This window comes from Oncorhynchus nerka, linkage group LG3 (assembly GCF_034236695.1).
Source record: "Oncorhynchus nerka isolate Pitt River linkage group LG3, Oner_Uvic_2.0, whole genome shotgun sequence".
Classification (NCBI taxonomy): domain Eukaryota; kingdom Metazoa; phylum Chordata; class Actinopteri; order Salmoniformes; family Salmonidae; genus Oncorhynchus; species Oncorhynchus nerka.
Genome location: NC_088398.1, coordinates 52,911,027 through 52,934,165, shown reverse-complemented (window position 1 = coordinate 52,934,165; position 23,139 = coordinate 52,911,027). Strand labels below are relative to the sequence as shown.

At 43.3% G+C, this 23,139-nt stretch overlaps 1 protein-coding gene across 1 annotated transcript in view; it reads right to left on the bottom strand.

Moving 5' to 3' along the window:
* Nucleotides 1-204: 204 nt before the first annotated feature.
* LOC115110616 (diacylglycerol kinase gamma-like) overlaps nt 205-23,139 on the bottom strand; it is a 162,276-nt gene continuing 139,341 nt past the window's right edge. The window contains exons 23-25 of the mRNA XM_029636431.2: nt 7,480-7,600; nt 6,587-6,647; nt 205-5,884 (exon numbers count right to left, since the gene is read on the bottom strand). Coding sequence (XP_029492291.1) covers nt 5,780-5,884; nt 6,587-6,647; nt 7,480-7,600 — 287 coding nt within the window. The 3' untranslated portion in view covers nt 205-5,779. The remainder of the gene's footprint in view (nt 5,885-6,586; nt 6,648-7,479; nt 7,601-23,139) is intronic.

Here is a 23,139-nt window from a genome sequence, read left to right as displayed (position 1 = left end):
AGTAGTCCTTATCGTCAACATAACAGCTCTACAATATCTGATTACATTTAAATCCAATACATTTAAGTAGAAGACAGAGCCAGTGTGTGTGTGTGTGTGTGTGTGTGTGTGTGTGTGTACGTGTGTGTGTGTGTGTGTGTGTGGAAATAAAACAAATATCTCATTGGACCATATCACCAAAACAAAACCCAACAGAGTACATAGCATATTCAACCTCTGTTTATTTGATACATCTTTTGTCCATCAAAATGGAGGATGCCAACATACAGCTAACAAACATTCCGGCGAGGAAGAATGACAGACAGTAGACACAGCTAGGGCACAAGATGAGAATATTGATTCACAGTCCTCTTTTTGTCCAATCACAGAGAGGGAGTGGGTGGGGGGGGGCTACTGTCACTGTCTGCCCTTGATCCTCATTGGGTGCTACAGGCGTATGGATAGCTACATACCACACTGACCCTGAGGGGGTAAACACCACAGAACTAGAATAAGTAGAACGGGCCTCCCCATTCAAGTCAATGATGCAATAATGGGAGCATTGGCAGCAATTTTGAGTGTACCCATGAATTTAGCAGTCAAATTGCTATTGTCAAATGTTCTAAGCCCTTTCTATTAATGATATTTCTATGGTAAACACAACAGCCCTATGGGTTTATGCATACATGTAGAACATCACACTCAGGAATGAAATGGACTGTATGCATGGATCTACTGCATGTGTCCTGGCCGCTAGTGTCACTCAATACTGTTAGTTAATCTGCCCATGCCTAAGAATAGGATTGCACCAACGACAGTGACAGTACGATACACCTCACTGCCTATGTGAGTCTCTGAAGGTGGAAATAAAACAAGGTCGGAAGCGGGAGCGACAGTGGAAACAAGGGGATAATAGTTACACATGGGGAGGATGGTGATGAAGACTGTCTTTGGCTCCATTCCAATAATCCCAACTGAAATACTATTTAAAATGCAGCAACGTATTGGCCATATTCTAAATGGTATGCTTGCGTGGATATGGGAGACTTTTTTGTGCCCGGTTGTCTCAATTCAGTGGAAGAATGTAGATATTAGTGATATTAGATATTAACTACACAATCCTAATTGTAATAGACTGTGTACACTATCATCATAATTGGTTTATTTGATATACCACAAACACCCCCTTTAACCACCACTCAAACTCCCTCCTCTAGGTCACCTCAGAGGTAGCCTCTGCCGAGTTCCCAACAACTGGATGTTCCGGTTTTCAGTGGAAATGAAAAGACAACCTGTGACTCGATTTCCGCTTTTGGACATTAGCAAGGTGACACTCCATCTTAACTCCTCCTCCACATTTACTGGATTGGTTGAACAGTGCAGAAGAGAACCTCCCCTGACAGTTTTTTCTTCTTCTTCTTGTCAAGACCAGTATGTCGGGGATCTTTTACACCTCCTACATTAGGTTACCTCAGAGGCAGCGTGGTTTCAACAAGTCACATCACATCATGTACATCAACAAAGACAGTGGCCACGGCCACACACTATGGCTATGTTTATAACAGTGGATGTGGTGCAGTACATAGAAATTCCTGCTGCATCACGGTGGAAAACTTACTGGTGTCGTCCCAAACGGCAGCCTTTTCCAGCACCCGCCAAGGGACACTCTGTCAACAAGAAAACAGATGTTTTCACACCGGCCCTCCTACTTTTTAAAATGATGAGAGGCCACATTCTACAGACGTCGTTGACAACCTGGGCTAAACCAAATCCTCTTAGAAGTGGATGTAGTTGGAAGTGGAAGTGGACTAACACCATAGGCAGTGATGGTACAGACCAGGCGGGTAGTTGGTGATGGCAGTTATTGCAACACAGAGTAAGAGGAGATCATCACCATCATTCTTTGACTTGTTTCTATTTTTTTTTTTACTCCTTCTAAGTCGGTGGCTTGTATTGCAATTGTGCTGTTGTTGTGTCCTGGCAGAGAAAGCAAGAGAAAGCCGCTCCTTTTGTTTGTTTGTTGGTTAAGGATATTGGTCATTTCTGATGACCGGAATTGGAGATGAGTGGTAACTGGTGAATGACACAAACATTGAAGATTGATATAGCGTCTGATAGGATTAAGTTCTGTGGTTGTGATGTCGTGTCGGTGTCTCTCTTCCATCTCTTGATGATGAAACACAAAATGGCCGCTTGGCAATGGTGTACATTTCTCCTGGAAAGTCTCTCTATTTGACCAAGACAAGCCATCACTGTCCTTTTCTTGCACAGAAGTATCAACATGTTATGTTAGCTACCAACAGGGAAAGACAAAGTAAATACACAAGATCATGGGTTTTTAAGCAAAGGATTGGTTGAGGGGGTTGAATAGCTAATATCACCCGACAGCAGGACAGGTCCTAGCTTGAGGGAGAGGGTTGCAACAATCAGCGTGGTCTCTCCTCAAGCAGACAGACATTTCTTTCTGTCTCCTTTGTTTCAACAGGCATGCGGTGGTGAGATAAAATATATAATCAAGTATCTATTTACACATAATTAAAACGGTTTCAATTTAAAATCATCCTTTTCCCATTAATGAAAAGTAAACTGTAAACATGCACACTTTTTACTGAGTCGCCTCGATCCAGGCTCCGTAAGGACTACACACAAAAAATGTGTCCAATGACCGTCGACCAATGATGCTATGTTATGATTGTAGAGGTGATGTGGTCATTGAAATGTTTCCCATACGTACTAGTTAGAGGTGTTGCAGGGTCAGACAGACCCTGTGGTCCACAGAGATAAAGGTTGTGTCCCAAATGGCACCCTATTCCCTATATAGTGCACTACTTTTGATAGGATTTTGGTCAAAAGCAGTAAACTATATTAGGATTAGGGTGCCTTGGGACTAAACCAATGTTTTACCTCTACCCCATGGTCATTGGACATGTGTCTCTGTTTAGTGGGGCCTGGACACGAGAGTCTCGGCTCAGTGTGGTTTTAAAGGGAACTCGGGGCGAAGACATCAAAGCCTCGCCCCATGAGTGGTGCTCTGGTGAGTCCTAATGGCACCTAATGGAATAGGGTGCCATTTGGGACAAACACTCAGTGTACCATGGAGGCTCACTGCCCCCACCCCCCTGGGCCCTGCACCCTAACCCCTACATCCTAGGGTATGAGGGTGCTCGACACCAAAGGGAATGTGTTGTGAACCAGCCCCAGACAGTTATTCAAGTGACCCACTGAAGAACACTGATCTGTATGTACTCTTCTAAACTATCCCACTGGGCACAGATGTCAATTCGATGTCTATTCTACGTTGGTTTAACGTGGAACAGATATGGAAACAACATTGATTCAATCAGTGTTTGCCCAGTGGGATGCCTCAAAGCTCTACACTAATAATATATTATAATATATTATTAAAAACACAAAAACTAAATCTGTCATTCTGCCCCTGAACAAGGCAGTTAACCCACTGTTCCTAGGCCGTCATTGTAAATAAGAATTTGTTCTTAACTGACTTGCCTAGTTAAATAAAGGTTCAATAAAATAAAATAAAAATGTATGTGTAATACACATCTTCCAGAATATACAAATACTGTATCTGCACATATATAGTTGGCCACTATAGTTGGGACAGTAATATTTTCATACGGGTAGTGGTATATCTTAGTAGATGGATACCACATTCATACGGGTAGTGGTATATCTTAGTAGATGGATACCACATTCATACGGGTAGTGGTATATCTTAGTAGATGGATACCACATTCATACGGGTAGTGGTATATCTTAGTAGATGGATACCACATTCTGCCACACGGGTGTCTTGCCTGTTCAGCTTTTGCCGTTAGGTTTGACTCCTATGTGTGATTTTCAGTTCAGCCCATTTCAATTGATATGTTGTTGCTTCAATGGTGCCATCCAGCAACAAACATGATTTGAATAACACCCACCATTTTACAGCCAGCGAGCCCTCATCCCTGGCCTCCTAGTTTTGCACTCTTGGACACTTCACATTGCGAGCTAATGTTTTTACACTGTAATTAGGAATAGTGTTTCACAGGATAGATCCTCCCGAAATAGCAGGTTAAATTTAGTTCCTGTCCACGCTATGGTAAATCAGACCCCTAAGGCCTGGGGCAGTCAGGGCAGGCTGTTATATACCAGCACTAGCTAGCTGAATCCATTTCAATCTCTAAAAGTCTTCTGGGACATCTGTAGCTGGATGAGGCTTGTTGATTCAACCTATGGATGAGGCTTGTTGATTCAACCTTTAGATATCCTACTAGGCAGCAGGTACTAATGCTTATTCAACCTAAAGCTATCGTAGTGGGCACTTCTGATCGGGACTTCTCTCATCTCTACGGTGATACATGTAACATTACAGTAAGGACCTACCCTCCTTCAGTCTCCTCTTCCTCTACACTGAACTCTGCTCTTACAGAGGTCCTACTGGGCTCTTCTGATTGGGCAACAGACTTATCTCACATTCTCTAGTGATATATATCTAGTCCACTCCTCACTCCTCACCCCAAACTCCTTTGGTCTTCTCTACACTGGGTTTCTTTCTTCAACCTATAGCTGATCCTACTCGGCACTTCTGAGGGGGACATGGGACTCCGCTCTCATCTCACGTCGCTACAGTGATACATATAAGTAAGGTCCACGTCTCTCTCCAACCTCTTTTGGCCTCCCCTGTACACTGGGCTCTGTTCCACTGATCTGGCTCGAAGGACCAATGGCCTTGCCATTTGGAGGAGAACAATAAAACCAGTCTAAGTTGAGGACCTGTGTGACTGAGTCTCAGAGGGGTTTATACACTTACTAAGATGGTGGGTGACCTGTCTACAGTATGTGAATAAGCCACGTGAAGATAAACAGACAAACCTCCAGTCCTTGCCATCTGTTTGACCTGACACCAGATCAGCTATTGATATTCTACAAAACTAGGCTAAAGATGGTTGTTGTGAGCAAATATGCTGGGGGGCAAAAATCGCTGCATGTTAGTTTGAGTTTCCCATGCTTCCCAGGCCATTGTTACTGTGTGTTTTGCCCTGCTGCCACCGTCAAGCGTAAACGAAGCAGTCAATAATAGATGATCTCTTTCCGTTTCATCTCTCAGGCAGTGCAGTGTTCTGTGCCATGGAGAGACACTGGAGTGAATACTCTACAAGCTCTGATCCATTATTCAACAGGCTCCTCAAAGAGAGAGGAGAACTTGCACACACGCACACACATACGCACACATGCACACACACACACGCACACACACGCGCGCACACACACACACACACACACGCACACGCACGCACACAACACAGCCATACTACTTTCATCTGCTGTATGTCAATCATCCCATCCCTTGCTCTCGCTCTTTTGCACTCTTTCTTTTCTTCTACTCTTCTCTTCCCATTCCCCTTCTGCTGCTTCTCTCTTTGTCTCTCTCTCTCTTTATGTGTTTCCTTATCACTCCATCTCTCTATCCCTCCATTTGAGAACCAAGGCAGTATCCTAGATGAACCTATATGCTGCTGGCACTGTGTTTTGCCAAGGCAGTGTGGCATTACTGAGTCTGGAGCTGAGGTTGACTGAGCTAGTGTGCCAGTGGCAGGGTCAGAGTTCAGAGTTCACAGGAAGTTCTAGAAGCTAGAACATGGATACACAGGAAGTGGTCATTACACTGAGAGGAAGTCAGTTCATTCTGAAGTGGTACTGTAGGTCCAAGGGGCAATGCCTTGGTCTGTGGGACCTATTGAGTTGTCCCGAGGGGTTGGTGAATGTGTTTGTGAAGAGGGGGGAGTTTGAAGTGTCGTCCTCACTCATAGTCCCGACTTCTGTTGCGTCTCTTGAAGAACAAGAAGGGGGTCTTCTGAGGAGGGCCCAGTAGCATGGGAACCTGGTTCTTATGTGTGATCTTGATCTGTAAGGGGAGGAGGGACAAGATTAAACGATATTCAGCAACTCTTGTAGGACAATGGAAGTTTGCTTCAGAAACCAATGTGCCTTCATCCATAGGAGGGACAAGAGGACATTTGACCAGGAAGTGTCCAGAAGTCTGGTCCTTCTTTTCTATTTCTAAATCCTTAACATATAATGTTATGTTATTTTACCATCATTTCCTGCTAAAGAAATAGCCAGCTTTTCATGCTAACCCACAGATAGAAGATTCACTTTTCAGAGCAACTATCTGACCTTGAAATTCAAATAACCAACAAAGTACAGAACATCGAACACTGTGCCTCAGCTCAGCCTGACATCCCCGCAGGTTCAACTGCATAAAGGAGGATGGGGCGCTGAGGTTTAGGGTGACACACTTATTTTCTCAACACTATTTAAATTGAATTGTTCTATATATAGCAGAGGGCATTTTGCTGTTGCTACGTGATGTGTGAATGGATTCCAGCGAGCATTTCCTCCTCCTCTAATGACATAACCAGTCAGTGGTCCGCTGTGACAAAACACTGTTTCAATTAACACAGCTGTCACAGTGAAGGTGGGGAGTGTGATGGAGAGGGATGGAGGGAAGAGAGAAGGAGAGAAGGAAATTGAAAAGGCATAGGGAGCAGGAAGGGAGGCAGGTGGAGGTGTAGCGTGGGTGTAGGGTGTGTGGTGAGTCTCTGACCGTGCATGGGGGCTGCATCCAAGGCTCCCCATCAATCTGCATGGGCAGCAGCCGGGATGTCCTGTGAGTAGAGAGATAGGGGGTCAGAGTCAGATCACATGCACCTCTGAGGCTCGATTTTCCCATTCATACTGTCCATACCATCCCAGGACCAGAGTCAAACACTGCTGTCTTTGTTCCCACGAGTACTTTTCCCAGAACAGGCCCCCACTCTAAACAAACTCACAGACCCCCAGACCCCCCCCCCCCACACACACACAAAGATAGTTTAAGCCTTTCATGTATGCCTCACCAGCTAGGGAAACTCAGTATGGGAGAATGACTGATGAATGTTATTTTAATTCTGTTTTCGGAAAATATTAAGGGTAGGCTGAAACAGGTGAGGGGAAAGCTTTGACTGAGTCCACTATAAACTGTACTTTAACTGGCCTTACTGTGAATGTTTAATGGAGCGGGAACTGCTAGAGCAACAACAACATGTGAACTAATTCCACTTTTCTAAAACAGATTGGTTGGTTGGCATATCCAAAAGTGGCCTGAGTGCCCTCAGACGTGTGAAAAAGCTCATCTGTCAGGCCATGATGGCCAGACTCTCTGTGGCTGTAATGAGTGAGTCAGCAGGTCAATGTTCTGTTTACTGGACACAGAGGTTCAGAAGAAACTTCTGTTTTAAAGAGTGTGAAGTGAGGAAGAGAAGGGAGCAGGAGACACTTCTGTTTTAAAGAGTGTGAAGTGAGGAAGAGAAGGGAGCAGGAGACACTTCTGTCTGCGGGACTCAGCTCTGGTTTTGGTGACAGAGACACAATGGGATGGAAGTGGGGAGGAGAAGGGAGGAAGAGGGGTGGAGGGATGGATGGAGAGACAGAGGGGATAGTTGCAGAAAGAGTCCTGACCTGATGGTGACGTTGGCACATTGGGCCAGTCTGCGGCCAGCACTCTTCAGGCCTGAGTAGATCTTCCCCATCTCCATGGCACCCTCCAGACCCACCACCTCTAGCAACTGGTCGCTCAGGTCTGGGAGAGGGAGAGGGAGATCAGTTAATACTTTCTGAGCAAAGAAAGAACAAAGGAAATGGAGAATGGTAAAGTGCATTAACAAGTTTTGAAGAGTTTTAGTTTAGGTCATAGAAGGGCACTAGAACAGCTGACAGGCTGTAGTACTTTTTGATTGTGGCCCCTATTTTGTAAATAAATCAAATCAAATGTTATTGGTCACATACAGATATAAATCAGATGTTATTGCGGGTGTAGTGAAATGCTTGTGTTCCTAGCTCCAACATTGCAGTAGTATCTAACAATACGCACAAATCTAAAAGTAAAAGAATGGAATTAAGAAATATATAAATACTGGATCGACCAATGTCGGAGTGGCATTGACTAAAATGCAGTAGAATAGAATACAGTATATACAAATGAAATGAGTAAAGCTGTATGTAAACATTATTAAAGTGACTAATGTTCCATTATTAAAGTGACCAGTGATTCCAAGTCTATGTACAGTAGGGCAGCAGCCTCTAAGGTGCAGGGTAGCATAACCAGTGGAAGGTGGCTAGTGATGGCTATTTAACAATCTGATGGCCTTGAGATAGAAGCTGTTTTTCAGTCTCTCTGTCCCAGATTTGATGCACCTGTTGAGGAACTTGAAGCTTTCCACCTTCTCAACTGCTGTCCCGTTGATGTGGATAGGGGCGTGCTCCCTCTGCTGTTTCCTGAAGTCCACGATCAGCTCCTTTGTTTTGTTGACATTGAGTGAGAGGTTATTTTCGCTGTCTCGTCATTGTTGGGAATCAGGCCTACTGCTGTTGTGTCGTCTGCAAGCTTGACGATTGAGTTGGACTCGTGCGTGGCCACACCGTCATGGGTGAACAGGGAGTACAAGAGGTGGCTGAGCACCCTTGTGGGGCCCCTGTGTTGAGGAACAGCAAAGTGGAGATGTTGTTTCCGATGTTCACCACCTGGGGGTGGCCCGTCAGGAAGTCCAGGACCGAGTTGCACAGGGCGGGATTCAGAACTAGGGCTCCGAGCTTAATGATGAGCTTGGAGGGTGCTATGGTGTTGAATGCTGAGCTATAGTCAATGAACAGCATTCTTACATAGGTATTCCTCTTGTCCAGAGGGATAGGGCAATGTGCAGCGTGATGTGATTGCATCATCTGTGGATCTTTTGGGGCGGTAAGCAAATTGAAGTGGGTCTAGGTTGTCAAGTAAGCTAGATGTTACATGATCCTTAACTAGCCTCTCAAATCACTTCATGTTGACAGAAGTGAGTGCTACAGGGCGATAGTCATTTAGTTCAGTTTGCTTTCTTGAGTACATGAACAATAGTGGACATCTTGAAGCAAGTGGGAAAGCGGACTGGGATAGGGAGCGTTTAAATCCAGCCAGCTGGTCTGCGCATGCTCTGAGGACGCGGCAAGAGATGCCGTCTGGGCCGGCAGCCTTGTGAGGGTTAACACGCTCAAATGTCTTTCTCACATCGGCCACGGAGAAGGAGAGCCCACAGTCCTTGGTCGGTGGCACTGTGTTATCCTCAAAGAGGGCAAAGAAGGTGTTAAGTTTGTCCGGAAGCAAGACGTTGGTGTTCGCGACGTGGCTGGTTTTCCCTTTGTAGTCCGTGATTGTCTGTAGTGTCACATATGTCTGTGCCGTTGAATTGCGACTCCACTTTATCTCTCTACTGATGTATTTTTATTCATCCTCTCGTTAAGAATACACACATCCTCATATGCTTATGGTTCAGGAACTTTAGATAGCTAAAGAAGGTAATTAATGCCTTCATAAAGCACCCAGGAAATAGATTTTCCGCATACAATTTAAATAGATTCTTCAACTATTCAGGTCTGGTTTCTTCCTCTACTTTCTACCCACTACAATCTCAATGTCTCTCATTTGCTCCCTCTCACTCTCTGTCTAACTTAACCATATCCCCAGTTAATCAGCCATGTCAGTGTGAGCAGATCTCAGGTGCTCCTGAACTGATTAACAGTGCAGGGCCTGTGCTCTGCCAGCTGACCACCTAAAGATATCCTGCCTAGTTTATCCACACAGAGAGAGCTGAGCCTGCCTGTCTGTCTGCGATAGTGAATCACTGGAGCCATCCTCAGCCCAGTGAGGGACATACACACGCAGAGACACGCACAAACACATACACACACAGCACTGATCGGACCATCTCAAAGGGCCCCGTACCTAATTTCACTCCTGTCCCATACAAGCCCTAACATGCAGGGATGCCTGTTTTGACTGACTAGGTTATAGTCGAATTGTGACAGTGTGTTTGTGTGTGTGTGTGTGCAGTCATGCCTGTTTTGACTGACTAGGCTATAGGGGGACTGTGACTGTGTGTGTGTGTGTGTACGGCCCTTGGCAGTTTCACATCGCTGTCACCCGAACCGTTCTGCCTTTATGCAACAAACAGGAAACGGTCGCGTGGCTGCTTTATTTGAGAGGGAGGGAGGAGACGACTGGCTTGGCTTGCACAAGGGATCTGATGCATGCTGAAGCTTGTGTGAGATGAACTGTCATTGGTGGTGAACACTTAGTAATGTACACAAAGGAAATGAGATTACTTCCACAAAAGTCTGTGAGAGGTCAAAGGGGCTACATTGTTCTCGCTAAAATTATCTATATCTCCAGCACAGCTGAGCAGATGAGACAAAATACACACACTAGTGTGAAGTATTGGATTTGTACTTCTTTAGAGTTTATGCTTCTTTTAAGTTAGATTTTGACTACTTAAAGTCTTTATAAACATATTTGCTGTGCTGCATTCTGTGGAATCGCAATACATAAAGTACAGGTCATGTGTGTTCCATTTTTAAGAATTTAGCCATTTCGTGCTTCACGCTAGATGCTGTTAAAGTTCATATGGGAATAAGTAAGTCAGTAAGTCTCTCGCACTCTTAAATATTTTACATGACAATTTTGCAGCAAATGACAGATGAGGGATGGGGTGAACCATTCAAAATCACCAAAGGTAAAACACAAGTAAAGATGCTGGCTCCACAGCATGACACATTACCTATGGGGTTAAAGCAAATACAACTGTAAAGTATCATTAATACACTGGAAACTACAAACACACAGTGTAAGCCTACAGCGAAATCTGATGTTTATGTACTTCTGCTTCGACTTTCGTTTTCAGAGTGAGTCATCCTAAATACATTTTGTGGTCTCAATTTTTTCTACACAACTGAAATGATGCTTGGGCTGAGAAAGCAGTTTTTGACATGCACAGAAAATAACTGATTGCTGTGAGAATAGATCTGCTGGGTTTGAAGAGGGGACAAAACACCCTTGCCATGGGGACAAATGGGAACAAATAGCCCTGTAGCCTCTCCCCTTTACCCCTGTGCCCCGGGTATATGCCCACTCATCAGTTATGGTCACACCGTCCTTAATCAACCAGCGGGGAAACCATCCTAAATCCGTCAGAGCAGGGGAAATCACTCTAAATACAAACATCCCCCATCCCTCTGCCTGCCTGCCTGCCTGCCTGGCCTATGGGGGCCATTTTGTGCTCCTGTGCCCTGGATGCCCACTGACTGATCAGACATGGGACACATCCTAAATACAAACACCCCCATCTTTCTGTTTCCCTGGTCCACTGGGGACATTTAACCCAGGGCGTCCCAGTGGTGGTGGCTATTTTGTCAGCCAATGCCTCGTCCTTCCACAACCCAGGGGACTAGACTGGAGCACCAAGGACGCGTCCTAACTAAACCCTTGGCTTGTGTCCCAGCACCCTATGCCCTAGGTGTCTGGTCAAAAGTAGTGCACTATTTAGGGAATAGGGTGCCATTTGGGATGCAACCTCAGGCTCAGTCCCAGTAGTTTTTCCAAGAAAGAATAATAGGATTGCGATCCATTAAGAGAAAACTGGGCATGAATAGCCCTGGATTAGTGGCGGAGGGACTAGTGACACTATGGACGCTATGCAGCCACTAGTACATACGCAGGTTTCACATGACAGATGGGACTCTACAGGGACTGGACTATCCAGAAACAGCAGAGCTCTTCTTGGTACATGAGATGATTTAATAAGAGCAGAGCTGAGTAAATAAACACATACAGAATATTCAACCTAATAGAACATGTTCTATATCTAATAGCTGGATATATTCATTGCCTAATAATTATATAGCAAAATGTTAGAAATGTTATACAAATGTTAAATATTTACATATTGTATTATGTTACTTTTGTTTATTACATTGATATATTCCTATATCCTTATAATTAAAATTCCTTGGACACACCTACTCATTCAAGGGTTTTTCTTTATTTTGTATATTTTCTACATTGTAGAACAGTGAAGACATCAAAACTATGAAATAACACTTATGGAATCATATAGCAAACAAAAATATTTTAAATTCTTCAAAGTAGCCACCCTTAGCCTTGATGACAGCTTTGCTCATCCCAAAACATCTCAATTTGGTTGAAGCCAGGTGATTGTGGAGACCAGGTCTTCTGATACAGCACTACATCACTCTCCTTCTTGGTAAAATAGCCCTTACACAACCTGAGGTGTGTTTTTCATGTGGAAAAACAAATTATAGTCCCACTAAGCGCAAACCAGATGGGATGGCGTATCACTGCAGAATGCTGTGGTAGCCATGCTGGTTAAGTGTGCCTTGAATTGAAAATAAATCACCAACAGTGCCATCAGCAAAGCACCCCCACACCACCACACCTCCTCCATGCTTTACGGTGGGAACCACGCATGCAGAGATCATCCGTTCACCTACTCGGCGCCTCACAAAGACACGGTGGTTGGAACCAAAAATCTCAAATTTGGACTCATCAGACCAAAGGACAGATTTCCAACAGTCTCATGTCCATTGCTCGTGCTTATTGGCCCAAGCAATTATTTTCTTATTATTGGTGTCTTTTAGTAGAGGTTTCGTTGCAGCAATTCGACCATGAAGGCCTGATTCACGCAGTCTCCTCTCAACAGTTGATGTTGAGATGTCTTACTTGAACTCTGTGAAGCATTTATTTGGGCTGAAATTTCTGAGGCTGGTAACTCTAATGAATTTACCCTCTGCCGCAGAGGTAGGGCTATCTTCTGTTTACCACCCCTACCTTGTCACGACACAACTGATTGACTCAAATGCATTAATGCCAAAAGATGGCGCCGAAGAACATGGCTGACGTTTTACATTCTCCCAACCAATTGTGCTATTTTGTCATTTTCTTTGCGTTTTGTGTAACTTATTTTTTAAACTTATTGTGTACACAATGTTGCTGCTACCGTCTCTTATGACCAAAAATAACTTCTGGACATCAGAAAAGCAATTACTCACTGTGGACTGGAAAAACTTGTTCCTTTAACGAGTCCGACGAGCAGGTTATCCTGCTGTCACTGGAACAGGCCCAGATCCACACCCTTTGCGTGAAGAAAAGACGCCAGAAAAGGGGCCGCAAATCGGGCATCCTTTTGAGAATCCGGAGGCGAGCGAGTAACTTCCACTGCCTTCGATTCTTCTTGCTAACGTGCAATCATTGGAAAATACAATCGATGACCTACGATTAAGATTATTCTACCAACGGGACATTAAAAACTGTAACATCTTATGTTTCACAGAGACGTGGCTGAACGAAGATACGGACAATATAGAGCTAACGGAATTTCCCATGCACCGACAGAACAGAGACGCTACCTCTGGTAAGACAAGGGGTGGGGGTGTGTGTCTTTTTGTCAATAACAGCTGGTGAGCGATGTCTAATATTAAAGAAGTCTCGAGGTGTTGCTTGCCTGAGGTAGAGTACCTTATGATAAGCTGTAGACCACACTATCTACCAAGAGAGTTCTCATCTGTATTATTCGTAGCCGTCTATTTACCACCACAAAATGAGGCTGGCACTAAGACCGCTCTCAACCAGCTCTATAAGGCCATAAGCAAAGAAGAAAATGCTTACCCAGAAGCGGCTCCTAGTGGCCGGGGACTTTAATGCAGGCAAACTTAAATCAGTTTCTCCAAATTTTTACCAGCATGTCACATGTGCAACCAGGGGGGAAAAAATCCTATACCACCTTTACTCCACACACAGAGATGCATACAAAGCTCTCCCCCGCCCTCCATTTGTCAAATCTGACCATAATTCTATCCTCCCGATTCCAGCTTACAAGCAAAAACTAAAGCAGGAAGTGCCAGTGACTCGCTCAATACGGAAGTGGTCAGACGATGTGGATGCTACACTACATGACTGCTTTGCTAGCACAGACTGGAATATGTTTCAGGATTCATCCAATGTCATTGAGGAATACACCACCTCAGTCATCAGCTTCATCAATAAGTGCATCGATGACGTCGTCCCCACAGTGACTGTACGTACATATCCCAACCAGAAGTGTGAAGTGTGAACTGAAGTGTGCACGAGAGCACCAGCTATTCTGGATGACTGTGTGATAATGCTCTCAGTAGCCGATGTGAACAAAACCTTTAAACAGGTCAACATTCACAAAGCTGCTGGGCCAGACGGATTACCAGGACGTGTACTCAAAGCATGCACGGACCAACTGTCAAGTGTCTTCACTGACATTTTCAACCTCTCCCTGACCGAGTCTGTAATACCTACATGTTTGAAGCAGACCACCATAGTCCCTGTGCCCAACGGAAGCTAAGGTAACCTGCCTAAATTATTACTGCCCCGTGTCACTCACGTCAGTAGCCACGAAGTGCTTTGAAAGGCTGGTCATGGCCTACATCAACACCATCATTCTGGACACCCTAGACCTACTCCAATTCGCATACCGCCCCAACAGATCCACAGATGATGCAATCGCAATCCACACTGCTCTTTCCCACCTGGACAAAAGGAACACCTATATGAGAATGCTATTAATTGACCACAGCTCAGCATTCAACACCATAGTGCCCACGAAGCTCATCACTAAGCTAAGGACTCTGGTACTAAACACCTCCCTCTGCAACTTGATCCTGGACTTCCTGATGGGCCGCCCCCAGGTGGTAAGAGTAGGCACCAACACGTCTGCCATGCTGATCCTTAACACTGGGGCTCCCCAGGGGTGTGTACTTAGTCCCATCCTGTATTCCCTGTTCACCCACGACTGCGTGGTCAGGCACGACTCCAACACCATCATTAAGTTTGCTGACAACACAACAGTTGTAGGCCTGATCCCCGACAATGATGAGACGGCCTATAGGGAGGAGGTCAGAGAACTGGCAGTGTGGTGCAAGGACAACAACCTGTCCCTCAATGTGAGCAAGACAAAGGAGCTGATCGTGGACTACAGGCGGGCCCAACAGGCCCCCATTAACATTGACGGGGCTGTAGTGGAGCGGGTCTAGAGTTTCAAGTTCCTTGGTGTCCATATCACCAACGAACTACCATGGTCCAAACATAGCAAGACAGTTGTGAAGAGGGCAAGACAAAAACTTTTCCCCCTCAGGAGACTGAAAAAATTTGTCATGGGTCGAGAGCATCCTGACTGGTTGCATCACTGCCCGATATGGCAACTGCTTGGCATCTGACCGTAAGGCGCTACAGAGGGTAGTGCGACCAGCCTAGTACATCACCAGGGCCCAGCTCCCTGCCATCCAGGACCTATATAATAGGCGGTGTCAGAGGAAAGCCCATAAAATTGTCAGAGACTCGAGTCACCCAATTTAGACTGTTTCCTCTGCTCCCGCACGGTTAGCGGTACCGGAGCGCCAAGTCTAGGACCAAAAGGCTACTCAACAGCTTCTACCCCCAAGCCATAAGATTGCTGACCAATTCATAAAATTACCACCGGACAATTTCAATTGACCCCCCTCCCTTTTGTACAGTGCTTCTACTTGCTGTTTGTTTATTATCTATGCATAGTCACTTCGCCCCAACCTCAACTAGCCTATACCCCTGACTCTGTACCGGTACCCCCTGTATATAGCCTCGTTATTGTTATTGTTATTGTGTTACTTTTTATTTTAGTCTACTTGGTAAATATTTTCTTCTTCTTGAATTGCACTGTTGGTTAAGGGCTTGTAAGTAAGCATTTCATGGTAAAGTCTACACTTGTTGTATTCGGCGCATGTGACAAATAATGTTTGATTTGATTTTGAATGAACTTTAACACAGCACAACTGTTAAATACATTCCAGGTGACTACCTCATGAAGCTGGTTCAGAGAATGCCAAGACTGTGCGAAGTTGTGATCAAGGCAAAGGGTGGCTACATTGAAGAATCTCAAATAAAAAAATATATATTAGATTTGTTTAACACTATTTCATAGTTTTGATGTCTTCACTATTATTTTACAATGTAGAAAATCGTTTTAAAAAATAAAGAAAAACCCTGGAATGAGTAGCTGTGTCCAAACTTTTTACTGCTACTGTATATATCTCAATCAATTCACAACTTCTGTGCATTTACTAATGACACAAAACTGGGAATTATTCTGGGTGAGGAAGAAATCACAAATGTTCCTGCCAGATATGTATATGATTGCCATAGCCTGAGGTACATCCCATGAACATTAAGTCCCTGAAGTATTTACATTGTATATAACTTACAAGGGATACACAGTGTAACCATCATCCATGTACATTTTGTTTTTTATTGTTTCATTTTTTCATAATCATATTTGTGTTGAATTAAATGTATCAACTAAAGATTACACAATACAACAGCAGTAGTGTTGTACCTGTATACATGATTATTATAAACTGGATTTCATTATCCTCATTGCATTTACTGAAATGCTGTACCACTATACAGCTTTGGCAATATCTACAAATTGTATTTCAAGCCAATAAAGCAATATGAGAGAGAGAGAGAGAGAGAGAGAGAGAGAGAGAGAGAGAGAGAGAGAGAGAGAGAGAGAGAGAGAATCACCATGATACTTTTTTCTCTCCTCTCCAATGTTTCCCGCTCCATCAGATCTGAGCTGCTGTACTGCAGCGCTTCGACAATGAGGTAGAACTAATAATAGAGCAGAATAGAGCTCTTACATAACCCAGAAACCCAGTGCATTGTGGGATGGATGGCGGGTAGCTGGCCAAACGACTTTTGCTCCTGCCGTGCCACGGGCAAACCCACGCTGGGTATAGTACAGAGATGCTCAACAATTAGGTTAAGACTAATGTGATGCAGTGAAACATACTGTTCACAAAACAGTTCAAAGGACTACATTTTTGAATGGGATGTGTTTGTGAGAGAGAGGAGAAAAGGAGAAATATGAAACAGTTCTACAAAATAATGTTTGAGGATTGTGATCAGTCCTTTGCAACCAGTCCTGCTATTCTCCACACCAGTTCAATAGATTTCATAATGAACCACTTGGATACAATTGCTTTGATGATACTATATGTAGATGTGAACCCCCTGAGAACAACCAGAACAGCCCCCAAGTACAGTACTTGTTCCAATAATTGCTCTGGTATTTATTTATAAACTAGTGTTTGTTGTTGTTTCCTTCCTCTGTCCCCTAGCTCCTGGCTCAGTCCGGATGTCATTGTCTCGGGGTGGCCGCAGTGGAGGCCGGAGTGAGGACAGATGGTCAAGAGGAACTAGACCCCACCATGAAACTGTTACTCCGGTAAAGTAAAGGTGCGTGGGCAGTAAAGGTGTGTGGGCAGGTGTGGCCTGCTTGGCCTGCTGACAGTATACAGGAATGATACACATACCCATTATTAGCTCCTCTCCTCTCACTAACCTTTCCTACATCTTCCTTTCTCACATGCTGTATATTTATACACGTTCTGTTCACATAACACATGCTATCTAATATAACAATAATATTCACATACTCTTTAGCTGTCTATGCATCTCTTGTTAAGATGCTCCAAACTATGTTCTAATGTCATTCCTAAACGACACTGATCTTTTAGGACTCAGTTCTCAAGGGAAAAAAACGAATTGAACTTCAAACTCTTCAGATATGAGGGACACTTCTGAAAAGGCTCCTATTATCCCATAAGAAAGCCTGGCTCATTGAACCAGAATTTCTAGACTGTTGTAAGTATGTGCCAGGAAGCAATAGCTCTTCCCACAATCCTCTCTGGGTGGGTAGTTTTATTATATTTGTATCTATTTCTGTCATGGCAAACAACACAGGAGGGAAATGAAAAATTAACCCTTCTGTTTTCGCTGTGTGAGAGAGAGCAATAACAATAACCTGTATGGCAGAGCCCTGAAATAGCCCACACTATTGCAATGGGGGGACTTAAACTAGGAGCTGTTCAGGGGGAGGGTGGGTGGAGATGAGTCCTGCAGGGGAGAGGTTGTGGGAACCTGGCCAGGCTTTAACCTGCAATGGCACACCTTTTACAACACACACAGAGAGAGAGCGGGAGAGAGAAAGCGAGAGAGAGAGAGAGAGAGAGAGAGAGAGAGAGAGAGAGAGAGAGAGACCCAGGACAACAGCACAATTAGACCCAATCAAATCATGAGAAAACAAAAAGATAATTACTTGACACATTGGAAAGAATTAACAAAAAAAACAGAGCAAACTAGAATGCTATTTGGCCTTAAACAGTGGCGGAATACCTGACCACTGTGACTGACCCAAACTTAAGGAAAGATTTGACTATGTACAGACTCAGTGAGCATAGCCTTGCTATTGAGAAAGGCCGCCGTAGGCAGACATGGCTCTCAAGAGAAGACAGGCTATGTGCTCACTGCCCACAAAATGAGGTGGAAACTGAGCTACACTTCCTAATCTCCTGCCCAATGTATGACCATATTAGAGAGACATAAACCAATTTTGATAAACTCCCATATCTACTGGGTGAAATTCCACAGTGTGCCATCACAGCAGCAAGATTTGTGACCTGTTGCCACAAGAAAAGGGCAACCAGTGAAGAACAAACACCATTGTAAATACAACCCATATTTATGCTTATTTATTTTCCCTTGTGTACTTTAACCATTTGTACATTGTTACAACACTGTATATTATATAATATGTCTTTATTGTTTTGAAACTTCTGTATGTGTAATGTTTACTGTTCATTTTTGTTGTTTATTTCACTTTGTATATTATCTACCTCACCTTGCTTTGGCAATGTTATCACATGTTTCCCATGCCAATAAAGCCCCTTGAATTGAATTGAATTGAGAGAGACAGACAGAGAGAGAGAGACAGAGAGAGACTGAAGAGATAGAGTTGGGGAGAAGGAGGGTGGTAACAAGGGTGCTTCCTGCCCTGTCCCGGTCACTAAAGGACCCGTCAGCACCTCCTCTCAAGTGTTCCCCTCCTCTGACCATTATCCATTTCCTCCCCATCAACAGCAGTAAATAACCCCTGACTTAATCTATAGACAGACAGTATTTTACACTCACCACTTTCCTTCCTTGCTCTGTAACTCGAGCTGGCTTGACTCTAGCTATCTCCTGTTCCCAGTTGTGTGACACTTCCATAGGGTGAACCTTCTAGTTGTAGGATATTTGTAGGAGGTGAATCAGAAATTTGAGGTGTCAGTCTGGAGAATCAGGCCAGCAGGGTTTTCACTCTGTGGTAAACTGACTGATTGTATTATCTGTAGAGCACAGCTTAAAAAAGAATGATCTTATTGCTGCAGATTAAACAAGTGTCATCAACAATTAGTCATAAGCTGTACACACACACGTACATGCACACAGCTGTGTTTTCTGGAAATGTCTGGATTTGTAAGGGTTGTAAAAATGCTATCACCATTAAAAATCCGATGTTCCCTTACCCCTAAACCTAACCCTTAACCTAAACCTAACCCTTAACCTAAACCTAACCCTTAACCTAAACCTTTAAGCTTAAAATAGAATTGGAACAAATTCAGGACCTGATAAAAACCCTCTTTTCCAAACAGTTTTTGTTTTCCAACCTTTTCAGGACATTAAGGTGAAATGTTAGGACATTGGGGCCCTGATAATGTAGGAAAACAAGTACAAACACACTCACACACACTCCTTTCCCTCTGCCTCTCGAAGAGACGTCCTTCTCCGCCCTTCTCTGCATTCTGTTTCCCAGAAGTTAATTTAATAAAGGTTCAACTCTGTGGGATGTAGCTAGACTAAAGCACAACATTCCCTCACATGCACATGCACACACAAACACGCATACACACGTGCACAAGAAAGACACACAAACACAGTGCTGAAGAGTAAATGACAATAACCATTCAATTGCAAATGCCTAGAAAACATTCAAAATGCAAAAACTCCTCACCCACTCACACACATACTGACACAGACACTCATACACATACTGACACACAGACACTCATATACATACTGACACGTGGAACTCATACACATACTGACACACATACACTCATACATATACTGACACACATACTGACACACAGACACTCATACACATACTGAAACACAGACACTCAAACACATACTGACACACAGACACTCATACACATACTGAAACACAGACACTCATACACATATTGACACACATACTGACACACAGACACTCATACACATACTGAAACACAGACACTCATACACATACTGACACACATACGGACACACAGACACTCATATACATACTGATACACAGCCACTCATACACATACTGACACACATACGGACACACATACACTCATATACATACTGACACACATACTGATACACAGACACTCATATAAATACTGATACACAGCCACTCATATACATACTGACACACATACTGACACACAGACACTCATATACATACTGATACACAGCCACTCATATACATACTGACACACATACGGACACACATACACTCATATTCATACTGATACACAGCCACTCATATACATACTGACACACATACTGATACACAGCCACTCATATACATACGGACACATGGAACTCATACACATACTGACACACATACACTCATACATATACTGACACACATACTGACACACAGACACTCATACACATACTGAAACACAGACACTCAAACACATACTGACACACATACTGACACACAGACACTCATACACATACTGAAAAACAGACACTCATACACATACTGACACACATACTGACACACAGACACTCATACACATACTGAAACACAGACACTCATACACATACTGACACACATACTGACACACAGAAACTCATACAAATACTGAAACACAGACACTCATACACATATTGACACACATACTGACACACAGACACTCATACACATACACATACTGATACACAGACACTCATATACATACTGATACACAGCCACTCATACACATACTGACACACATACTGACACACATACACTCATATACATACTGACACACATACTGACACACATACTGACACACAGACACTCATACACATACACATACTGATACACAGACACTCATACACATACTGATACACAGCCACTCATATACATACTGACACACATACGGACACACATACACTCATATACATACTGATACACAGCCACTCATATACATACTGACACACATACTGACACACATACTGATACACAGCCACTCATATACATACTGACACACATACTGACACACAGACACTCATACACATACTGACACACATACTGACACACATACACTCATACACATACTGACACACAGACACTCATATACATACTGACACACATACACTCATATACATACTGATACACAGCCACTCATATACATACTGACACACATACTGATACACAGACACTCATATACATACTGACACACATACTGACACATACATTCATATACATACTGATACACAGCCACTCATATACATACTGACACACAGACACTCATATACATACTGACACACATACACTCATATACATACTGATACACAGCCACTCATACACATACTGACACACAGACACTCATATACATACTGACACACATACACTCATATACATACTGATACACAGCCACTCATACACATACTGATACACAGCCACTCACACAGACACTCATATACATACTGACACACATACACTCATATACATACTGATACACAGCCACTCATATACATACTGACACACATACTGACACACAGACACTCATATACATACTGACACACATACTGACACACATACACTCATATACATACTGATACACAGCCACTCATATACATACTGACACGCATACTGACACACAGACACTCATATACATACTGACACACAGACACTCATACACATACTGACACACATACACTCATATACATACTGACACACATACACTCATACACATACTGACACACAGACACTCATATACATACTGACACACATACACTCATATACATACTGATACACAGCCACTCATATACATACTGACACACATACTGACACACATACTGACACACAGACACTCATATACATACTGACACACATACTGACACACATACTGACACACAGACACTCATATACATACTGACACACATACTGACACACATACTGACACACAGACACTCATATACATACTGACACACATACACTCATATACATACTGATACACAGCCACTCATACACATACTGACACACAGACACTCATATACATACTGACACACATACACTCATATACATACTGATACACAGCCACTCATATACATACTGACACACATACTGACACACAGACACTCATATACATACTGACACACATACTGACACACATACACTCATATACATACTGATACACAGCCACTCATATACATACTGACACACATACTGACACACAGACACTCATATACATACTGACACACAGACACTCATACACATACTGACACACATACACTCATATACATACTGACACACATACACTCATACACATACTGACACACAGACACTCATATACATACTGACACACATACACTCATATACATACTGATACACAGCCACTCATACACATACTGACACACAGACACTCATATACATACTGACACACATACACTCATATACATACTGATACACAGCCACTCATATACATACTGACACACATACTGACACACAGACACTCATATACATACTGACACACATACTGACACACATACACTCATATACATACTGATACACAGCCACTCATATACATACTGACACACATACTGACACACAGACACTCATATACATACTGACACACAGACACTCATACACATACTGACACACATACACTCATATACATACTGACACACATACACTCATACACATACTGACACACAGACACTCATATACATACTGACACACATACACTCATATACATACTGATACACAGCCACTCATATACATACTGACACACATACTGACACACATACTGACACACAGACACTCATATACATACTGACACACATACTGACACACATACTGACACACAGACACTCATATACATACTGACACACATACTGACACACATACTGACACACAGACACTCATATACATACTGACACACATACACTCATATACATACTGATACACAGCCACTCATACACATACTGACACACAGACACTCATATACATACTGACACACATACACTCATATACATACTGATACACAGCCACTCATATACATACTGACACACATACTGACACACAGACACTCATATACATACTGACACACATACTGACACACATACACTCATATACATACTGATAC